The 17399-nt window shown below is 39.3% G+C and overlaps 1 protein-coding gene across 1 annotated transcript in view; it reads left to right on the top strand.

Annotated features, from left to right (window-relative positions):
* LOC134789841 (insulin receptor-like) overlaps positions 1-17399 on the top strand; it is a 154900-nt gene that overhangs the window by 17225 nt on the left and 120276 nt on the right. Inside the window, exon 2 of the mRNA XM_063760507.1 lies at positions 4807-4943. Coding sequence (XP_063616577.1) covers positions 4850-4943 — 94 coding nt within the window. The 5' untranslated portion in view covers positions 4807-4849. The remainder of the gene's footprint in view (positions 1-4806; positions 4944-17399) is intronic.

Below are 17399 nucleotides of genomic sequence, written 5' to 3'. Positions count from 1 at the left end.
TACCAGTTCAACATGACCTCATGATCCGTTACCACTGTGCTCCATCGGAGATCGCCCATATACTGGTAGGTCTGAACGATAAACTCTTCATGCGATTACAATGACACCCCAGTGCAACGCGGGTGTAGGGGTGCAATGTTTTGGGAGCGAGGCAGGAGAAGGCAAGACGAAGCTAATCGCGCCGCCGCACTGTACTACGGTCTGATCGATCGTGGTACGCTGCGCTGCTCTATTATTTATTACCAAAATATGGCGGCGTGGTGCGGCGTGCGGTCGTTGAACCCCACGACAGTGCGCGTCGTAAACAACTTGGGTGTGTGCAGTGCCCATGCCTGCGGTTGCAGAAAACGCGGGAAACGCTTTGCTGCGATCCCTTCGTCGTAGATATATAGTTGTAGTCTAAGTTTACTGATATGTACTTACTGTTCATAATAAATTAAAAAAAAAAACAAAAATTTTAGGTCATAACTATTTATTATATGGCCATTGCCCATATCTACCTGCAGTTCTTTACAGAAAACGTGGGGAAATGTTAAAACTTACTGCGAAATTCGAGGAAATATTATGAACTCAGGACATTTTTGACAGAAAACGCGGCAAACGGTAACCTCACGGTGATTTTTTCTTCGTGGGATGACTTAATATGAAAATAAAATACTTGATGGAAAACCCGAAAACTCTACCTGTTATTGCTTCGTACAAGTGGAACCCTTGTGGAACTAGTGGAACATTAAATTAATATGTACATATAGTTTAATATTATATTAATATTTGATATTACTTTAGAAATAGACTATGGTGATTGGTGAATCAGACTTACTACTTAATAGACACACCCTTTTTAGGGTTCCGTACCCAAAGGGTAAAAACGGGACCCTATTACTAAGACTCCGCTGTCCGTCTGTCTGTTTGTCACCAGGTGACCAGGCTGTATTTCATGAACCGTGATAGCTAGGCAGTTGACTACCTATACTCACGTAACATCTTCTTGCGCGTATCTGCTACAAACATCCCCCCTCCCCGGACCCCCAAGGCCAAGGGTCGCTTTCCTGATAGTTATTTTAGTCACCGATATAATACGCCATATGCACTCCACGTGGAGCATCGACCATTTTTTATTATTAGGGCGTTTACCTCCATAAACTGTCGCCGCCGTGAATAGTTATTTTTTTTGTTAAAACTTTAAAGTTTAAGAGAAAACAAAGTCGCTTAATTGTGAGTTAAATAGCTCAGTAACGAGTAATACAATTTATACTTAGTTGTTATTACACTACACTACAAATTATTGCAGCGTCCACTGAGTTGGCTTTTTTAAAACCTATCTAAGAATATTCGCAGTGGCCAACTCAATCCTTTAAAAAAAAAACAACGGGTTGCACTCCGGGAGTGCCAACAGAAGTTAAAACTCAATGACTAGTCCAAAATGTCTGCAGCACTATGTATAATTGACCCATCCTCCTTTCTATTGAAAAACTTTAGTTCCGAAATTGCTGGTCAGTGATCTTGTTTAAAATTCGAAATTCAAATTTGTAGCGTTAATTGTTTAAAATTCGAATAGAAATTGTAAAGTTACCTTGCAGACCTCGCATCTAAATATATTTGGTCATGATATTTTGAGTTTTATTCACCAGTACTAGAGTTCACTTTTATTAGCGATTTCATCAAGATGTAGCTTTATTGAATTATATTTGAGTGATATAAAGTTAGAATGTAACTGTGAGATCCTCGTATTTCAACCCGTACAAGATTAGAACCTTTTTCATGTAATGTCATTGAGTTCTTCTTAATAGATTTAAATGCCATCTAAATTAGTGGCCATCTAAACGTTACGGTCACGTGATCGCGTTACGCTGTCTCGAGTTTATAATTTTTTCCCCACCTCAAAAAGTGCCCAGCGCCGCTAAAGAAGTTTTCACTTCAAAAACTCTGACTAAATCGGTCAGTCCGTTTACAATTATTCGAAACATTCATTCATCCATTGATTTGCGCAATGAAATGGAAAGAGATCGCTTTCTAGTGATGAACGCCTTCCCTTTGATATTCTTGAACTACATTAACTTTTTTGTATGTGGTGCAATAAAGAAAAAAATACATATTTAAAATCAAATTAAATAGGTAAGATTAGATACTTAGAACGCCCAAGTCGGTGTATTTTGCCAACCCTAATTTCGCTGTGCCAACCACGCCGTATCATATGAGAATACCGAAACTCTATCTTCCCACAAAAGAAAAACAACTTCTTATCTTACGTCATTCCAGCTCTAAATCTGTTTAAATCTGCTAGTTTATACAATAACACGTTCTAACTTTACTAGCTAAATTATCTTGGCTCTTAATAATCGAAACACGCTTGCTGGTCTGATCGAGAGCTTCACTCCGACACACTTAGAATATGCATCTAGCTTCACTGTGTATCGGCCGATAGTGTATATGTCGCAGTCAAAAGTGTGAACTCGTCAAAAGAACTTTTAACCGACAAAAACAGGCAAAACTGCTCTTGACTGAGCATATTGGTCAAAAGTAGTTTTACCTGAAAATCATTGGTTAATAGTAATTGTGACTGTTACTATCAGTCAAAAGTACTCGCAGAAATAGGTAGGTTAGGGTTATTTTTTTTGTTATTTTTTTTTGCTACGCCCTAAAAACGAAACTGCTGCCAGAAATAGGTATGATTTTCAGGTAAAACTACTTTTGACCAACATGCTCAGTCAAAAACAGTTTTGCCTGTTTTTGTCGGTTAAAAGTTGTTTTGACCAGGCCCCAATTTCACCACGGTGACAGGTGCGACAATTGTAAAATCACTGTTGCTGACGTCACAGGCATCCATGGGCTACGGTTACCGCTTACCATCGGGCGGGCCGTATTCCTGTTTGCCACCATCATTGTTTTATTAAAAAAAACTTTATTATATCGGAAAAAAACAGATATTTCTTTTGCGACGTTTCTGACAATTGTCAAGATTTAGAAGAAGTGTAGGTAATTCTTGACAGGTAATGAGTTATATGTCGGAATTTCGTGACAATTGTAGTGTTTCTTGTGACAATTGTCATAAACTTAGCAAGAGAAATATCTGTTTTTTTCCGATATAATAAAGTTTTTTTTAATAAAACAATGATGGTGGCAAACAGGAATACGGCCCGCCCGATGGTAAGCGGTAACCGTAGCCCATGGATGCCTGTGACGTCAGCAACAGTGATGTTTTACAATTGTCGCACCTGTCACCGTGGTGAAATTGGAGCCAGTTCACACTTTTGACTGCAACATATATACCTACTACATATTTCGGCTAATTCGGACTTTCGGTCAACCAGGGTAATTAATTTTTGGATTAAGTTACAAACTGAACTTCCTATTTCAGAAGCATGTTTTAATGCAGACTATTAGGAGGTCAAAGTTTTATTTTCGCTGTTCTATAAGCGACGCGGTGTAAAAAAAATAGCAAACACGTCACAATGACTTTCGAACAGAAAATTCTGGTGTGTATTGACCGGTGATTCATATAAACGGCGTATGTTTACGTAATCTACCAGGATTAGCTGCTAATAATAGCCAACAATTATATGGCTAACTTGTTTTTTAATTGATATTTTCCTGTGAGTGGTGTCGTGGGAACTACTCCAGCTCCCACGCCAATTACGTACATGATAACTTCATGCACGTTGTCGGTTCTATCAATGAAATCTCTCAGTTATCAATGAAATTACAAGTATTACAACTCATTGTTGCGGGACATAAGTTCTTTGATTTTTATTAACTTATGGCGTGGCTGTATTTCAAACATGTGAATAAGAATGCAACAGCTTCATTGTATTTCCACGATTACCTTTAAAATAACTTATTTAATATTTTGGTATCGGGAATCCATCTAAATATGAACGCTTCGCCTTGTATTGTTTGGTTCTGGTTTCAATTTTCTGGCGGCTACCGTCACAGTGAACCCAACTGTTATGCTTATGACGCAAGTTAAGTCATAGTGAAATCATGATTACTTGTGTTAACATAGGTGTACCGCTACTGTTTTATTTAACCTACGTCACGAAGCTGTTACTACGAGCTCATTATTAAGCCTACGTAGTTAGAATAGTTTAACTGAACTGTTCAGTTCAAAGATGACGTATTCCTAGCTCTTTATGCTCATAATACCGTAATCACTCCTTACTCAGTTTTTCAGATCTTCATGTTTTGGTCCTTTGAGACCAAAATAACCTTGATGTTTAGGCTCTGCATATTTCCTGGAATTCTTTCAGACCGTGTACCGTTAAGCAACGCTTTTACGACATCTGACTTTTATGTAACGCCTTTTATCGTGTCTGCCGCTTGAATTATTCTGAGAGTAACTTCTCTGGAGGTTTGACGCACCATCGCCGATATTGTTTAAACTCTTGTGTAACAATCTATGGTCGGTTCATTGTCCCGATAGCCGTGATTGCTTATTTTGAGGGGCGTTAAGCAAACCCCATGGTTTTCTTAATCGCGTCGTCAGATCCTTTATTTTCTAGCGAAAGCCAGTGGCCCGTGTGTTTAATGTGTTTTTTCGATTTCCTTAAAACATCGCAAGAAGACCAAACAGACCTTGATGAGTTAAGCAAGATTACTTTATATGGGAGAAAATAGATGACTTTTTCGTGTCCTTTCTGATTAGCTACAAGTCTACAACTAAGCTTCATATTATATTTTCATGAAGAGGGAGACTAACAACTTAAGCGGTCTTCTGTCCACGCAGCTGTGTCTTCGACTAGGTATCGAAAATCTTCATTATACCTATGGAAGTCCCAACTAGGTACTAATATTTGTTTTTTGTTCCAGCTCGGGTCATGTGGTCAGCGCGGTCAAGCGCCGGCGCGGCGTGATGCGCGGGCGCGAGCTAGCGGGCCGGGTGGCGTGCTTGCTGTTGCTGACATGCGCGGCACACGCCACGGCCACCGACGTGGCGGTCCAAGAAGGTAACTACACTGTACTACTACACTACACTGTAACCATAACTGATCTAAGGTTAGAGCACATCTACGTACAAGTGGGCGTTGATGTTGGACACGTGCACGCTGAAATACGGCACGCCGGTGTGCACCTTTATACTGCACTTATTATATTACATATTTATTTATTAACACAGAGTACAGAGCTTAAATCTAGACAGATCCCTGCAAAACTGTATTTTACAGTTTGACTGCAGTCTTGCAGCTCGGAGTGTGCGATCACAAACACCAATAGGCATTAAAGCCCTACCAGTGATTAACGGCTGAGTCTCTGGTACAGCGTCAGCTGCATTCCGCAAACTCTTTGGCGTTCTTAGCTCTGTTTCTCGTTTTAACAACTTTGTCAGTAGAAAAAGGCGCGTAATTCAAATTTTCTATGAGACCATAACTCTCCGCAACTATATACATTTTTAAATTTTCCGCTCATTTCTACGGATGGAAATGGTTTGACAGACTTTAAAACAATTACTGTTTTCGGTTCTGGGATATTATTCATGAAAATCATGCATAATATATGTATATATGTAGTATGTTTCTAGCTTCCATGGGCTTAGGCATATGTATGAACGTCACGTCTGCTATTTTTATGACGTAATAAGATGAACATATCTAGTTATCTACCTTGTTCAAGCAAACTTAAAATTATGATTCATAATGTTATCATAAAATATTTTTCACCACACCAGCTCGGAAAGGCTTACTTTGCACTTTGCTATCCGTAATTCACATGTGAGGCAAAGTAATCAAACGCAAATTTTGAGTTGTTTTCTTATGTTTGCTGGTAGAATTGACTTTTAAATGATGATTTTGGATGATAAATATTTAATAACATTCATTAGAATTTGATTTGGTTTAATTTTGTTTGATATTTTACATTTAATATTTGCTTCGGGTTGATGTGGTGAAAAATTTTGTGTTTCACTCGGGGCAAATTTTGTTTAACCCTCGTGCTTTGAAACCCTCGCAACGCTCAAGATTCCATGCTTCGAACCAATTTTGGAATCTTTCGCTTGCTCGGGTATCAATATTAGCACGAGCGGTTAAACAACAACTTTGCCCCCTTGTAAAACAAATAACTATTTACTTTGATAATGAGTTTTGTTTTTTCTGGCCCATAGGCACTATTAATTAAGTTAATTAATAGCATGGCTGTTTTATGGGCTTGTCTGCCAACACGAAAAGTTGCGCTTCGTGCAAAGTGCGTGCTTCTACTCGTAGTCCACCTCCACCTTGCGTGCCTAAATACACTCTAAGTAAGGTTATCACTATACCTTATAAAATAAAGGCACCCGCCGCGTCTGTCTGTTTGTTCGCGATAAACTCAAAAACTACTGAACGGATTTTCATGCGGTTTTCACCTATCAATAGAGTGATTCTTGAGGATGGTTTAGGTGTATAATTTGTTAAGGGTTGCACAAAACCCGTGCGAAGCCCGGGTCGCTATTAAAGTCTAAATATACAGGGTGGCTAAAAAATAACTGCATTCCGGTTGCCAGGGAGGTTTTGGGATTATACTGAGCCACTTTTACTATGGGACCAACCCCGAAATCGTGAAAAAAATGTTGGCTGTTTCATACATTTTGGCTGGTCCATTTTCTATTTTCGCGATTTCGGGGTTGGTCCCATAGTGAAACTTGCTCAGTATAATTCCAAAAACTCCCTGGCAATGGGAATGCAGTTATTTTTTAGTTTAACCACCGTGTAAATCTCAACGGGCATGTGATTAAGGTTTAACCTATTAATCATCAGTTAATTGATCTTACTCTCGGTGCTTGCCGCCTATGACTTAAAGCCTGGATGGGTTATTTATTCTAAGTAAATTCTTGATTTTTTATCGCGATCTGGCATTCCATACTTCGCCACGCCACCTTTTATGTTATCGGCTAAAAATTACAACAGAAACCTGACAGTTCTGGATAACTTTTCAGATTCAAGCAACTGGTTCAAGAATTGCCGTCGATTGCCTATGCAAACAATGATAAATTAGTCCAAATATCACGTCAGCCATATATGAATCTAGCTATTACGTACACCGAGGGCATCGTCCGGCGAACCATTAGAGATCTTACCTCCGATTACAAGTAGTTTCAATGAATTTCTGGTCCACGTTATACTGGACATGAGCTCATAATCGATGCAAAATGTTCCATGAATAATGATAGGGCAGGAATTGTTCGGTTGAGCCTCGTGTAAACAACTCGCGGCCGTTACTTCGGTTCGCAAAAACCGCGCCGGACGTTGAACCATGGCGGCCGTGGGGCCGCGCGGGCAGTTTTATTTTATTTATGTATTTGCACGGTGCTATTGAAACCGTGTTTGTATCGTACTTATCCGTCAGATAACGATTAGAGTCGATGTGATGGCACAGTTAGGCAAAACAGTGTTTTGACTTCGTAAATTGGTCCAACGAGAACGTTAGAAACCTTTATGGACGGGGAATGTGACAAATACAAAGCTCTGAAGAGCGTTAGTTTAAAAGGGCTCTAAAATTCTGCCGGTAGCATATAGAGACTATAAATAGTCATATTATCAACAAAAATACATCCTTTATCAGTTAACTGTCGTTAACCATAACATAATTAGATGACATGCCTCTAAGGCCTACTGTCCACGGAAGCGTAGCTGCATAGACGCGTATTCGTCATTGTACGCTTGGTGTACGCTTGCTTGCAGCCTACATACAAAACCGCACAACTCTGTCCACGGAGCGACAACGTCGCGTCAGCCGCTCCGTGTACACCAAGCGTACAATGACGAATACGCGTCTATGCAGCTACGCTTCCGTGGACAGTAGGCCTAAATCGATGTAGTGTATCATAGTTGTACTGTGACATTGTTTTGTACGCTATGCCGTGTTTGCTTGAGATGGTACAGTCAGCCGCAAAAGTGGCTAAATAAGCCGGGTGTCCAGCCAGACTAATTCAAACACGCTTCTATTCTCCTAACAAGAAAATTGTATTCATTTTGTCATTTTAAACCTCTCGCTCGAGCTTGCTAAGCAGCAACTCTTACTGCAAACTAAGACGCTGATTCTTAGATCTTAAATGCATTTAAGCATAATTCGAGGTCAATATCTATATACAGGGTGACCTTAGCCATTGGACAAACCGTGAAATCCCACGTAGGGTTACTTCTTAGAAATGCTCTAACGGTAATATTTTTTTAATTAGAACAAAAGATAAAAAAATAAATTTACAAACAAAAGTTATTTCCAATAATCGACAACAAAAAGAAACATACTGTATTAATCATTGGCAGTGCTTTTGACTATTTGCTTGAAAATGTGCGGCAATGATCACATTTGTCAAAAGTCAGAATCTTATTAATGTAATAAATAAAGAAGATAATCAAAACGGTCGAAGAAGGTTTCATACTATTTATTACCTCAGGAGCTACTAAGACATACAGGTTGCTCCAAAATAAAAAAATCGTAATTTGTTAATTTCTTCGTAACAGCTACACCGATTGTTATGATACTTTGTATACTGGTTCTAAATACCCTAACTAATGCATATGTGCCTTTCGGCTTTATCCAATGGCTAGGGACGACCTGTATATGTATTTATATATAAAAAAGGGTTCTCCGTGCGATAGGTCTCGACCTCGACTCATAACGACTCGCAGTCATACTTATACTAGTTACGCTAAAACTAAGGCTTGATAAGCGATGGGAAACAGCCCCGAGGCCTAGTATTGGCGCTCACGCTTTTTAGCGAACTTTCTTTGTTGCCACTGACGTAGTCAAAAAACAGCTTCGTGTAAGGGCCTGTGCACAAATCACGCGAGGTTCGATAGGGGGTGGGGGGGGGTCACGAAAAAATTACGATAGATCACGTTGGGGGAGGGGGGTATAAGGAGACCTCACGTGTATTTTTCTACAGTGAACGAAACTAAGAAAAAAACCTACCACATGAGTATATCTACTTTTTCTCGGTTTCGTTAAACATAAATCTTCACTCTACACTTCAAAATAGCGAGTCTATTTAATGAAAATAGAAAAATAAACATGATTTTCTATATACAATACTATTTATCTTAAAATGAGGTCGAATGAAAAAAATTCAAAAAAATACACGTGAGGTTGTGTGGGGGGAGGGGGTAGCCAAAAACCTCGCCAAATATCACCAAGGGGGAGGGGGGTCAAAAAGTAGCCGAAAACACCTCGCGTGATTTGTGCACAACCCCTAAGCTGGTATCGATCATCAAATAAATTGCTATCTGTTCCTATAATAGTAAAGAGTTATTAGCGTTTAATGTCCGAAGTGTCCAAACGCAAATAATGAGGCTAGTTGCCCGTGCCCGTAATTTAACTCATTAACATTATTATACGGCTATTATGACTTCATCCAGCATATTAAAATACAGTATACAATACGTACAGTATGCGTTTTAAGAATAATAAATTGGATTGATTGCATTTAGTCCGTGGTCATCGTACCGTATTTCTATACGAACTTAATACATTCAGCAAATATGTAGTTGTGACGAGTCGTAGAGAGTAACTGACTTGACCCGTTAGGAAATTACGAGTAACTAGCCTATTGTGTCACCCAAGAAACCTGAGATATCTAAGTACTCTTAAGGCTCCGTCACACAGGCGCGTTTTGCGGGCGGCGCTTGAGCGGGGCGCGCCGCTTTTACATATAAAACGCTCACGCCCCTTCCGGAAAACGCGCCTCTGTGGCGGAACCTTTACATAGAAACTTCAGTATGTATTATGTTACCGCTGTCCATTAGAGAACAGGTAATATACTAACGGTCACAAAATGATACTTACTTTAATGGAAACTTATTTCTAGGTATATTATAGGTCTACCACGTATTTTATAATTAATTAGGTATTCTACATTTAGTCCCACAACTACGCTAGCTTAATTATGAAAAAGAATGCGATGCAATGCAACTTTACCAACCATCTGATTAAAGCGATAGACCTATAAATATAGGTATGCAGGTATGATTTAAATTTAGGTATGCTTTGATAATAAAATGCGTAGTTTGTGTAGATATGACGACTGGTTATATGTATTTCTACGCTAGTTTGTTACATGGTTTGAAAGGAACGATAATAGCCGAGGCCGATAGTTGGCGACGTCACGTCATTTTCCTATAGATATCGTCGTGCCAATGAATGCGTGTACGTTCCACATTTTTATTGCCACTTCATCATAAGTTGTGAACACAACCAAGGAATTATGCGACAGAGAGTTGTTATTGTGTCAAAATTATGTTTTTATGACTTAGTGCGATTATCCATGCTGCTTTTGAGCTTTATTAAGCCGACCACGGCGACCACTGACTAACAGGCCGCCGGACGATATCGGCCTGTCAGTTAGAACAAAAATTTGACAGCTCCGAACAACTGACAGGCCGATATCGTCCGGCGGACTGGTAATCAGTGAGCCCCTGATTACCAGTCCGCCGGACGATATATTTATGACGCCTTATGCGCGGATTGCCATAATTGCCTAAAAGTTACAGTTGATTTAAAATTCTGCATCTTATTGAACCGAGTCACGATTACACGGAAGCTTCTCGCGGCAACGTTGTTTGAGTTTGACGTACAGTCAGTGGGGAGACACTCCTGACTTCGGTCGAACTCGGCTCCGTTCGGCTCGGCATTGCTCCGAGCAATTATTAGGGTTGGCACCACTTGACTTCCTTGTTCGTGCACGACCACAGATAAGATAATCACTTGAATTTTGACAACCCTAAATAGCCGAAAGGGATAGTGCTATATATTAGAAACCGATAGCATGATTCGACCCTGAATCGCTGTCAAACTTCGGGCTTGTAGGAAGTGTCCTTTCTGTACGGTAGTACTATTATTTCTTCTGTGGTACAGTTTGCCGTGTAAACGCCGTGTGCTTCTGTTGCTTTTAGTATGTGGTTGGGTTTAGGTCTTTGGCGACCCAACACCATGCTCAACATATAACAACGTACGTCTGTGCTGGTTTCCAGATCTGAAATACTTATATCGCTTTGACCATTTCCTTCAAAAACTTGTCAAAAAACAGTTTAAGACACTATGTATAAGTTAGTCTATGAATTTACTAGAGTCGGTAGTGCTGCACTCTGGCGGCAGAACATTGCAGTAATATCCCCTATTATGTGGAATCAAATTATGTGTTTTTTTAAATTATCGCCGCCGCGGAATTTAATCGGTTGCTGATTTAATCTACGGGTGATACGCGTAGATAATTTGTATATGTATATTGGTCATTGTCGAAATTTGTCTGCGTCGAAACTCCGTCAAACCGTGATGAAACAGGATACATATCTGCTACTTCCTCTGTGAATAATACCTGTTGTTTACAATCCGTGTAGATACGGCGACCAGCTGTCGGGGTCAATGACCCAGGCCGAGACAACCCCTTTGAATTTACGACCCTCCCTTCGATACAACATTGTTTAGTACTCCGGTCCGGTAGTCAACATGCTTCTACGCGGTACGTACTACATTTCATAACGTTTTTGATGTATTTATGGGGTTTTAAAAGGTAGTAAAACATGAATCATACATATTAATGGAGTTACACTGATACATGTTTGACATCGAGTTAACCCTTCTAAAGGGTTCTTAGCGTTTTGGCGTTTTAATAAAGGCATTTGAGTTTAACCGAACCGCATTATTTCCGATGTTTTTTTTTTGTTGACGACATAGAATATTAGCGTTATATATAGTATTTCTTCGGCGTCCTTTTTAGTGAGACCTATTTTCAATGGATTATAGCGCCGGAGCTAAACGTTATGACATTTTTATTGCCACTTCATCGTAAATTGCTAACACCCACAACGATTCGGAAGTGCGCTATGCGGTAGGTGTAAAGATGTGATTTTCATGTCATACTTCAAGTTTGATAGGATTATGTATACTTTGGTACATACCAAGCAGGTAATAATATCTTATTGCGGGCACCACTTTAATAATACTAGTGCAAAAAGTTAAATGTTCTTTCAATACTGTTATACCCATTCTTGTATTTCTTAGTTCTTTTAGTGATTGTATTTTTCTATAAGTTGTTATTGTTTTAAGTGCGATACAAAATAAACGAGGGCTTTACTAATACTGTTGTATGTATGTAGTTGAAATTACGTTTGATAAATAAAAAAATACTAAAATTGTACTGGCAAAAAATCACGTCACACTGACGTTGAATGGAGATTGCCTCATAATTCTAAAAAACGATAAGATACGACAAGCAAACAAACACCGCTGATAACCGCTGGCGCCTGCTTGTTTACATTGTTTCGTTTTACGTTTGAACAGCTCAGTTGCCTAATTTGTTTTTTATTTATTTCATTGTAGTCTGGCGACCTACGAGCTGGCGCATTTTTTGCACATAAACTCAGCCTCACTGTGCAGAGGGGGAACGCGGCCAGCCTTCTGGGAACAATGCCTCAGGCTAATCTAGGGCTAGATTTATGATTTATTTATTTTAATCTCTGTTTTATTAATATGCAATAAATATATTTTTTAGACTAGAAACAAATTTCATTGTAGACAAGTAAACTTAAATAGTAAAAAAACCTCCAACAGAATGAAACGGATAAATCGATTTTAATAAAAACATCTTAAAGAACTACAGCTAGAAAAACTAATAGAAACACAGAAAATCATAACTGATTTTCGCTCGCCGATTAAGCGTGAATTATTTGTAATGGTTATTTTGGTTGATATTTCAACAATACTCTTATTTGGTGCGTCTAGGGTCTTTATTGTTTCCCAAAAAGTTTTAAGTCATAATGTACTATTTGCCCGCATTTTCGTTAGTCATAAATTATGACTCATAATTTATTTGGTTCAGAAACGCGTCACTTTTTAGGATTGCCATAAAACAAACCTAACCTATCCCCTAACCTAACCTATCCCCTAACCTAACCTATCGATAGGATAACCTTACGAATATCCTGAAAAGTTAACGGTTTCAGTTTTAGGACTAATGATAATATGACAAACAATACATTATGACTTAAAACTTTATGGGAAACAAAGGGATCCCGGTGCATCTAATCCCTACCTGCACACCACCAGCTAAATTAAACGAGTGACTATACCACGTACTACCAATGACCATTCTAGCAAATGGACATTTGAGGAGTGTCTTCAAAAGGGTTTATTTTTGTATGACTCCTCATTTAGAACATTTTCACCTATATATTCAATTACGTATCCCACACTTCTTTGCCATGGCCAAAGCATATTCGTTCCCTGCGCCTGCAGGTTGCACTCCAGGAGTGCCGGCAGAAGTGAAAACTCAATGACATTGTAACAGTTTTTCGATCAGGTCACGTGTCCGTCTTACGTCTTACGAATCTTACGGTCACGTGACCTGTCGCGAGTTTAAAATTTTTTCCCCATCACTAAAAGTGCACAGCGCCGCTAAAGAAGTTTTCACTTCAAAAATGAGAAGCTTTAGATAACAGAAACTTACCGCTTTTTTCAATTACGCTGTTTTAACGCAAATACTACGAAAGGGTACTTTCCCTTTCATATTATATTACTATTTGACCCCTTTTAAAAACCAGTCATATGATACTTAGGTACCGTGGTTCAGGCTCATGCATGAAGTCGTTTTGTTTTGCACAATGGCTACTTTTATGCCATACTTTTACTTTTACTTTAATGCCATAAGTATAAAATTAACTGTCTTGCACCGTTTATTAATGCTTTGACCGTTTATTTAACGTTATTACCGTTTAATATGTTGATGTACCTAAACTTTTTACAAGCTCACTAAGTAGGCAACTTCTTTGCGAGTTTCTTGCCGGTTGTCTGACTTCTACTTGTACTTAAGCACTTAAGTAACATCAGTCAGTCAAATAAAGACCTGATGCGTTTCGCTCCGTCGTACATTTTCGTGTATTTTAAGCTTGACACACACTAAACTTATAAATATCACTGCGTCTTAATGTCGTAATTGATAACCAAATTGTCCATTTTACTATGACCGTAGGTACGTTGACTCCAGTGTTATACTCGTAGAAGCACTCACCCGGATCGGTGATGGTTATTTCCATTGGTTTTGAAACTCGCCGCGGACTAACCAATTTAAGCATTATATCGAGATTCGTAACAAGTAACCGAAATGAGGGATCACACTCATACGTTGCGGAAATACGCTCGGAAGCGATGAGAATTGTTTGGGCATGACCCTGGTTTATGAAAGGTATTGACACTATGGTAATCCCTGCCGGCACTGAAAGTTCTTGAGGAAAAAGCAATGACGTTAATCAGTAATCATTTACTTGCTGTACAAATTTTAATTTACCTAGATTGCAGGTGCCTGTTATAGTTTTCGAGGTAATATACTCGTAATAGTGGTATCGAACGAAGTTGACCTGTAGCTGGTAAAGTCTTCGAGGTGATATAAGTAATAGTGGTTCAAACAGACTATCCTTTAAATATGAAACGCAAAAAACATGTGTTAATAAGTATGTATGTACTTATTATGCAATAAGGACCATAATACCATAAATAAGAATTTTGCTGCACATTTGTTCAATTACGCATCATACAAAGCATTTATTCACTATTTGTTTAAATTATTTGCATAATTATGTCTGGGAATGAAATATTCTATTTTACGCTGTTACAATGTTTATGTAGCAAACCGTTTTGAATAGGCTACTTGTTGTTTAACAGAAGCTATTAATATTTATTACTTAATATACAATGAGTGGTGCGCGTGTGTGGTTTAGGTACTATAAATAGATACCTATTATACCTAACACTACCTGCCCTACATAATATGTTTCGCATAGAGCCCATCACAGACGGAGCGATAATATGTATATCGGCAGATACCGTAACAGCTCGGCTACGACATTGAGCGACTTGCGACGGTGACAGCGATAACCATAGGTTGGAGCGAGACACAGCGATCGGACGTTTCGTTCACAGTCACACCTATGGCTGTCGCTGCCGCAGTCGCAAGTCGCTCAATGTCGTGGCCCAGCCGTTACGGCTCGGCCACGACATCGAGCGACTTGCGACGGCGGGAGCGATAACCATAGGTTAGAGCGTGACACAGCGATCGGACCTTTCGCTCCAACCTATGCTTATCGCTCCCGCCGTCGCAAGTCGCTCGATGACGTGGCCGAGCCGTTAGGGCTCATTTATACGGCGCGCGAACTCGCATACGATTTTAGTTACATTGCGGAGTTGCGGACCATTGAGGTTACATCAGTACGGCTACCACCAGTTTTGACATTGACATAACGCTAACGTTTACGTAACTTACGTTCTATGCATCTCGCTCGTACTGGCATATTAGTGCAAGCGAGATGCACAGAAAGTAAATTACGTAGACGTGAGCGTTATGTCAACGTCAAAACTGGTGGTAGCCGTACTGCTCATCCGCCCGATCAAATAACGCAATGTAATGAAACTCGCATGCGCACCGTCTAAATGAGCCCTAAGATACGGCATCTGCCGATATCATTTACATACGTACTATTTGACAGAGTTCACACACGAAGCTGTATTGTATATACATATCTGCAGATGCCTTAAGATGCCTTGCGATATATCGCTCGGTATATTTCGTCTCTCTCACAATGTAGGTGCTAGACAGAGAGCGATATATATTTTGGTATCGTTGCCGTGTGTGGTGCTTAACGATACTCTAAGATATCTGTCAGTAACGGCCGATATCTGCCGATATAATATCGCTCCGTCTGTGACGAGCTTTACACGGCACATATTATATGTGCATTTAGTCATGTATCATGTCATGTATGCATGTTTCGAATATGCTTACGAAGCCGAACTAATTTTAATACAGCTACATATTTTTTGAAATTACTTAGGGCTTATGCTCAAATCACACGAGGTTCGATAGGGGAGTGGGGGTTACGAAAAAATTACGACAGATCACGTTGAGGGAGCGGGGGTATAAGGAGACCTCACGTGTATGTTTCTACAGTGAACGAACCTAAGAAAAAATGCCTACCACATGAGTAGATACTTTTTCTCGGTTTCGTCAAACATAAATCTTCACTCCGCACTTCAAAATAGCGAGTCTATTTTACGAAATTTTGGAGCGCACGCGCTCGCATGACCGGTCGGATGGAAAAAATAAAAAAAAATACACGTGAGGTTATGTGGGGGAGGGGGGTAACCAAAAACCTCACCAAATATCACCAAGGGGGAAGGGGGTTCAAAAAGTAGCCGAAAACACCTCGCGTAATAATTATGTAGGTACAGTCACCTGCAATAATATGTTACACAACAAAGGCCGAAAAAATATCTGACACGATCTTATTTTGTAGAGCCATAAGAGCGTGTCACATATTTTTGCGGTCTTCTAAGAGTAACATGTTATTGCAGGTGACTGTACTATATTTCAAAATGTGCAGATTTGGGCATGGAACGCATTGTCAAACAAATTAGCGATATGTGAAACGTGAACTAAAGTTGAAAAAAAATCTAAGTGCTCTAATGTGTAGACATACTCATCTAGCAAAAATAATGGGATAAAATGTAAGCAACGTAAAGCTTTTACTTACCATCTAAACACTACTTATAAACCTAAAATTGATATCAAGAAACTAAGCCAAACTAATACCCTAAAGTTGTTTAAATTTAAGGAACAGAAGTGATCCTTTAATTTTAAACCTCGTGGTTCCGTGCGACTAGTAATAGTAGTAGGGCTTACGGCGATATTTACATCGAAAGCTGCATTTTTGGCAGAAAGCAAGCCGCTTTGCCCAGTGATACTAGGGACCAATCTGAATGATTTCATCCGAGGAAACACAAATTTCATTCACTAGAATTCAAGATGGCGGACCTTTTTCAAAATGGCGGCTGCAATATTTAAAAAAATTATAGACGCAAAACGGCTGCACCGATTTTAGTGATTGATATATCGATCAATTCGTATTGACACTTGTAATCGAATAAAAAATATGGCATTTAAGAAATTAAAGATGGCGGCCGAATATTAAGAAAATTGTGTTTTTTTTTCTTTAATTTTTTTCCTTCTAATGAAAATAACAACTAAATATTCTATAATATGATCACATATTCTTTCATTTAAATGAAACCTGATAATATTATCTGCAAAATAAAAAAATAATCTTAACAATCCGGTGAGTAGTTTTTGAACTATACGCATTTCAAAAAGCGCGTAACTGCACGTTCGAATAGGGCTCGCGGTCGTGTCCGGGTTTCGTGTACACGTGTTCGGTACCCGTTTCCGAACTACACGTACACGGTTTTCTGACCCGTTCTACACGTGTAGTCGTGCACACGTGTAATTAAGATCCGTGTATCCGGGTACCCGTGTACCCGTGTACACGGCGAAACGGACCTTAAATACACGCGGGCCTAACCCGTCCTTGGCGTGTAGCGGAGATTGTAGTAATGTATATATGGATGTTCAATGTGATTGATATGTGTTGTACCAATTTAATTTATTT

The sequence above is a fragment of the Cydia splendana genome, chromosome 4 (assembly GCF_910591565.1).
Source record: "Cydia splendana chromosome 4, ilCydSple1.2, whole genome shotgun sequence".
NCBI lineage: Eukaryota > Metazoa > Arthropoda > Insecta > Lepidoptera > Tortricidae > Cydia > Cydia splendana.
The sequence above is the reverse complement of the archived record's forward strand: the minus strand, read 5'-3'. Positions and strand labels throughout refer to the sequence as shown.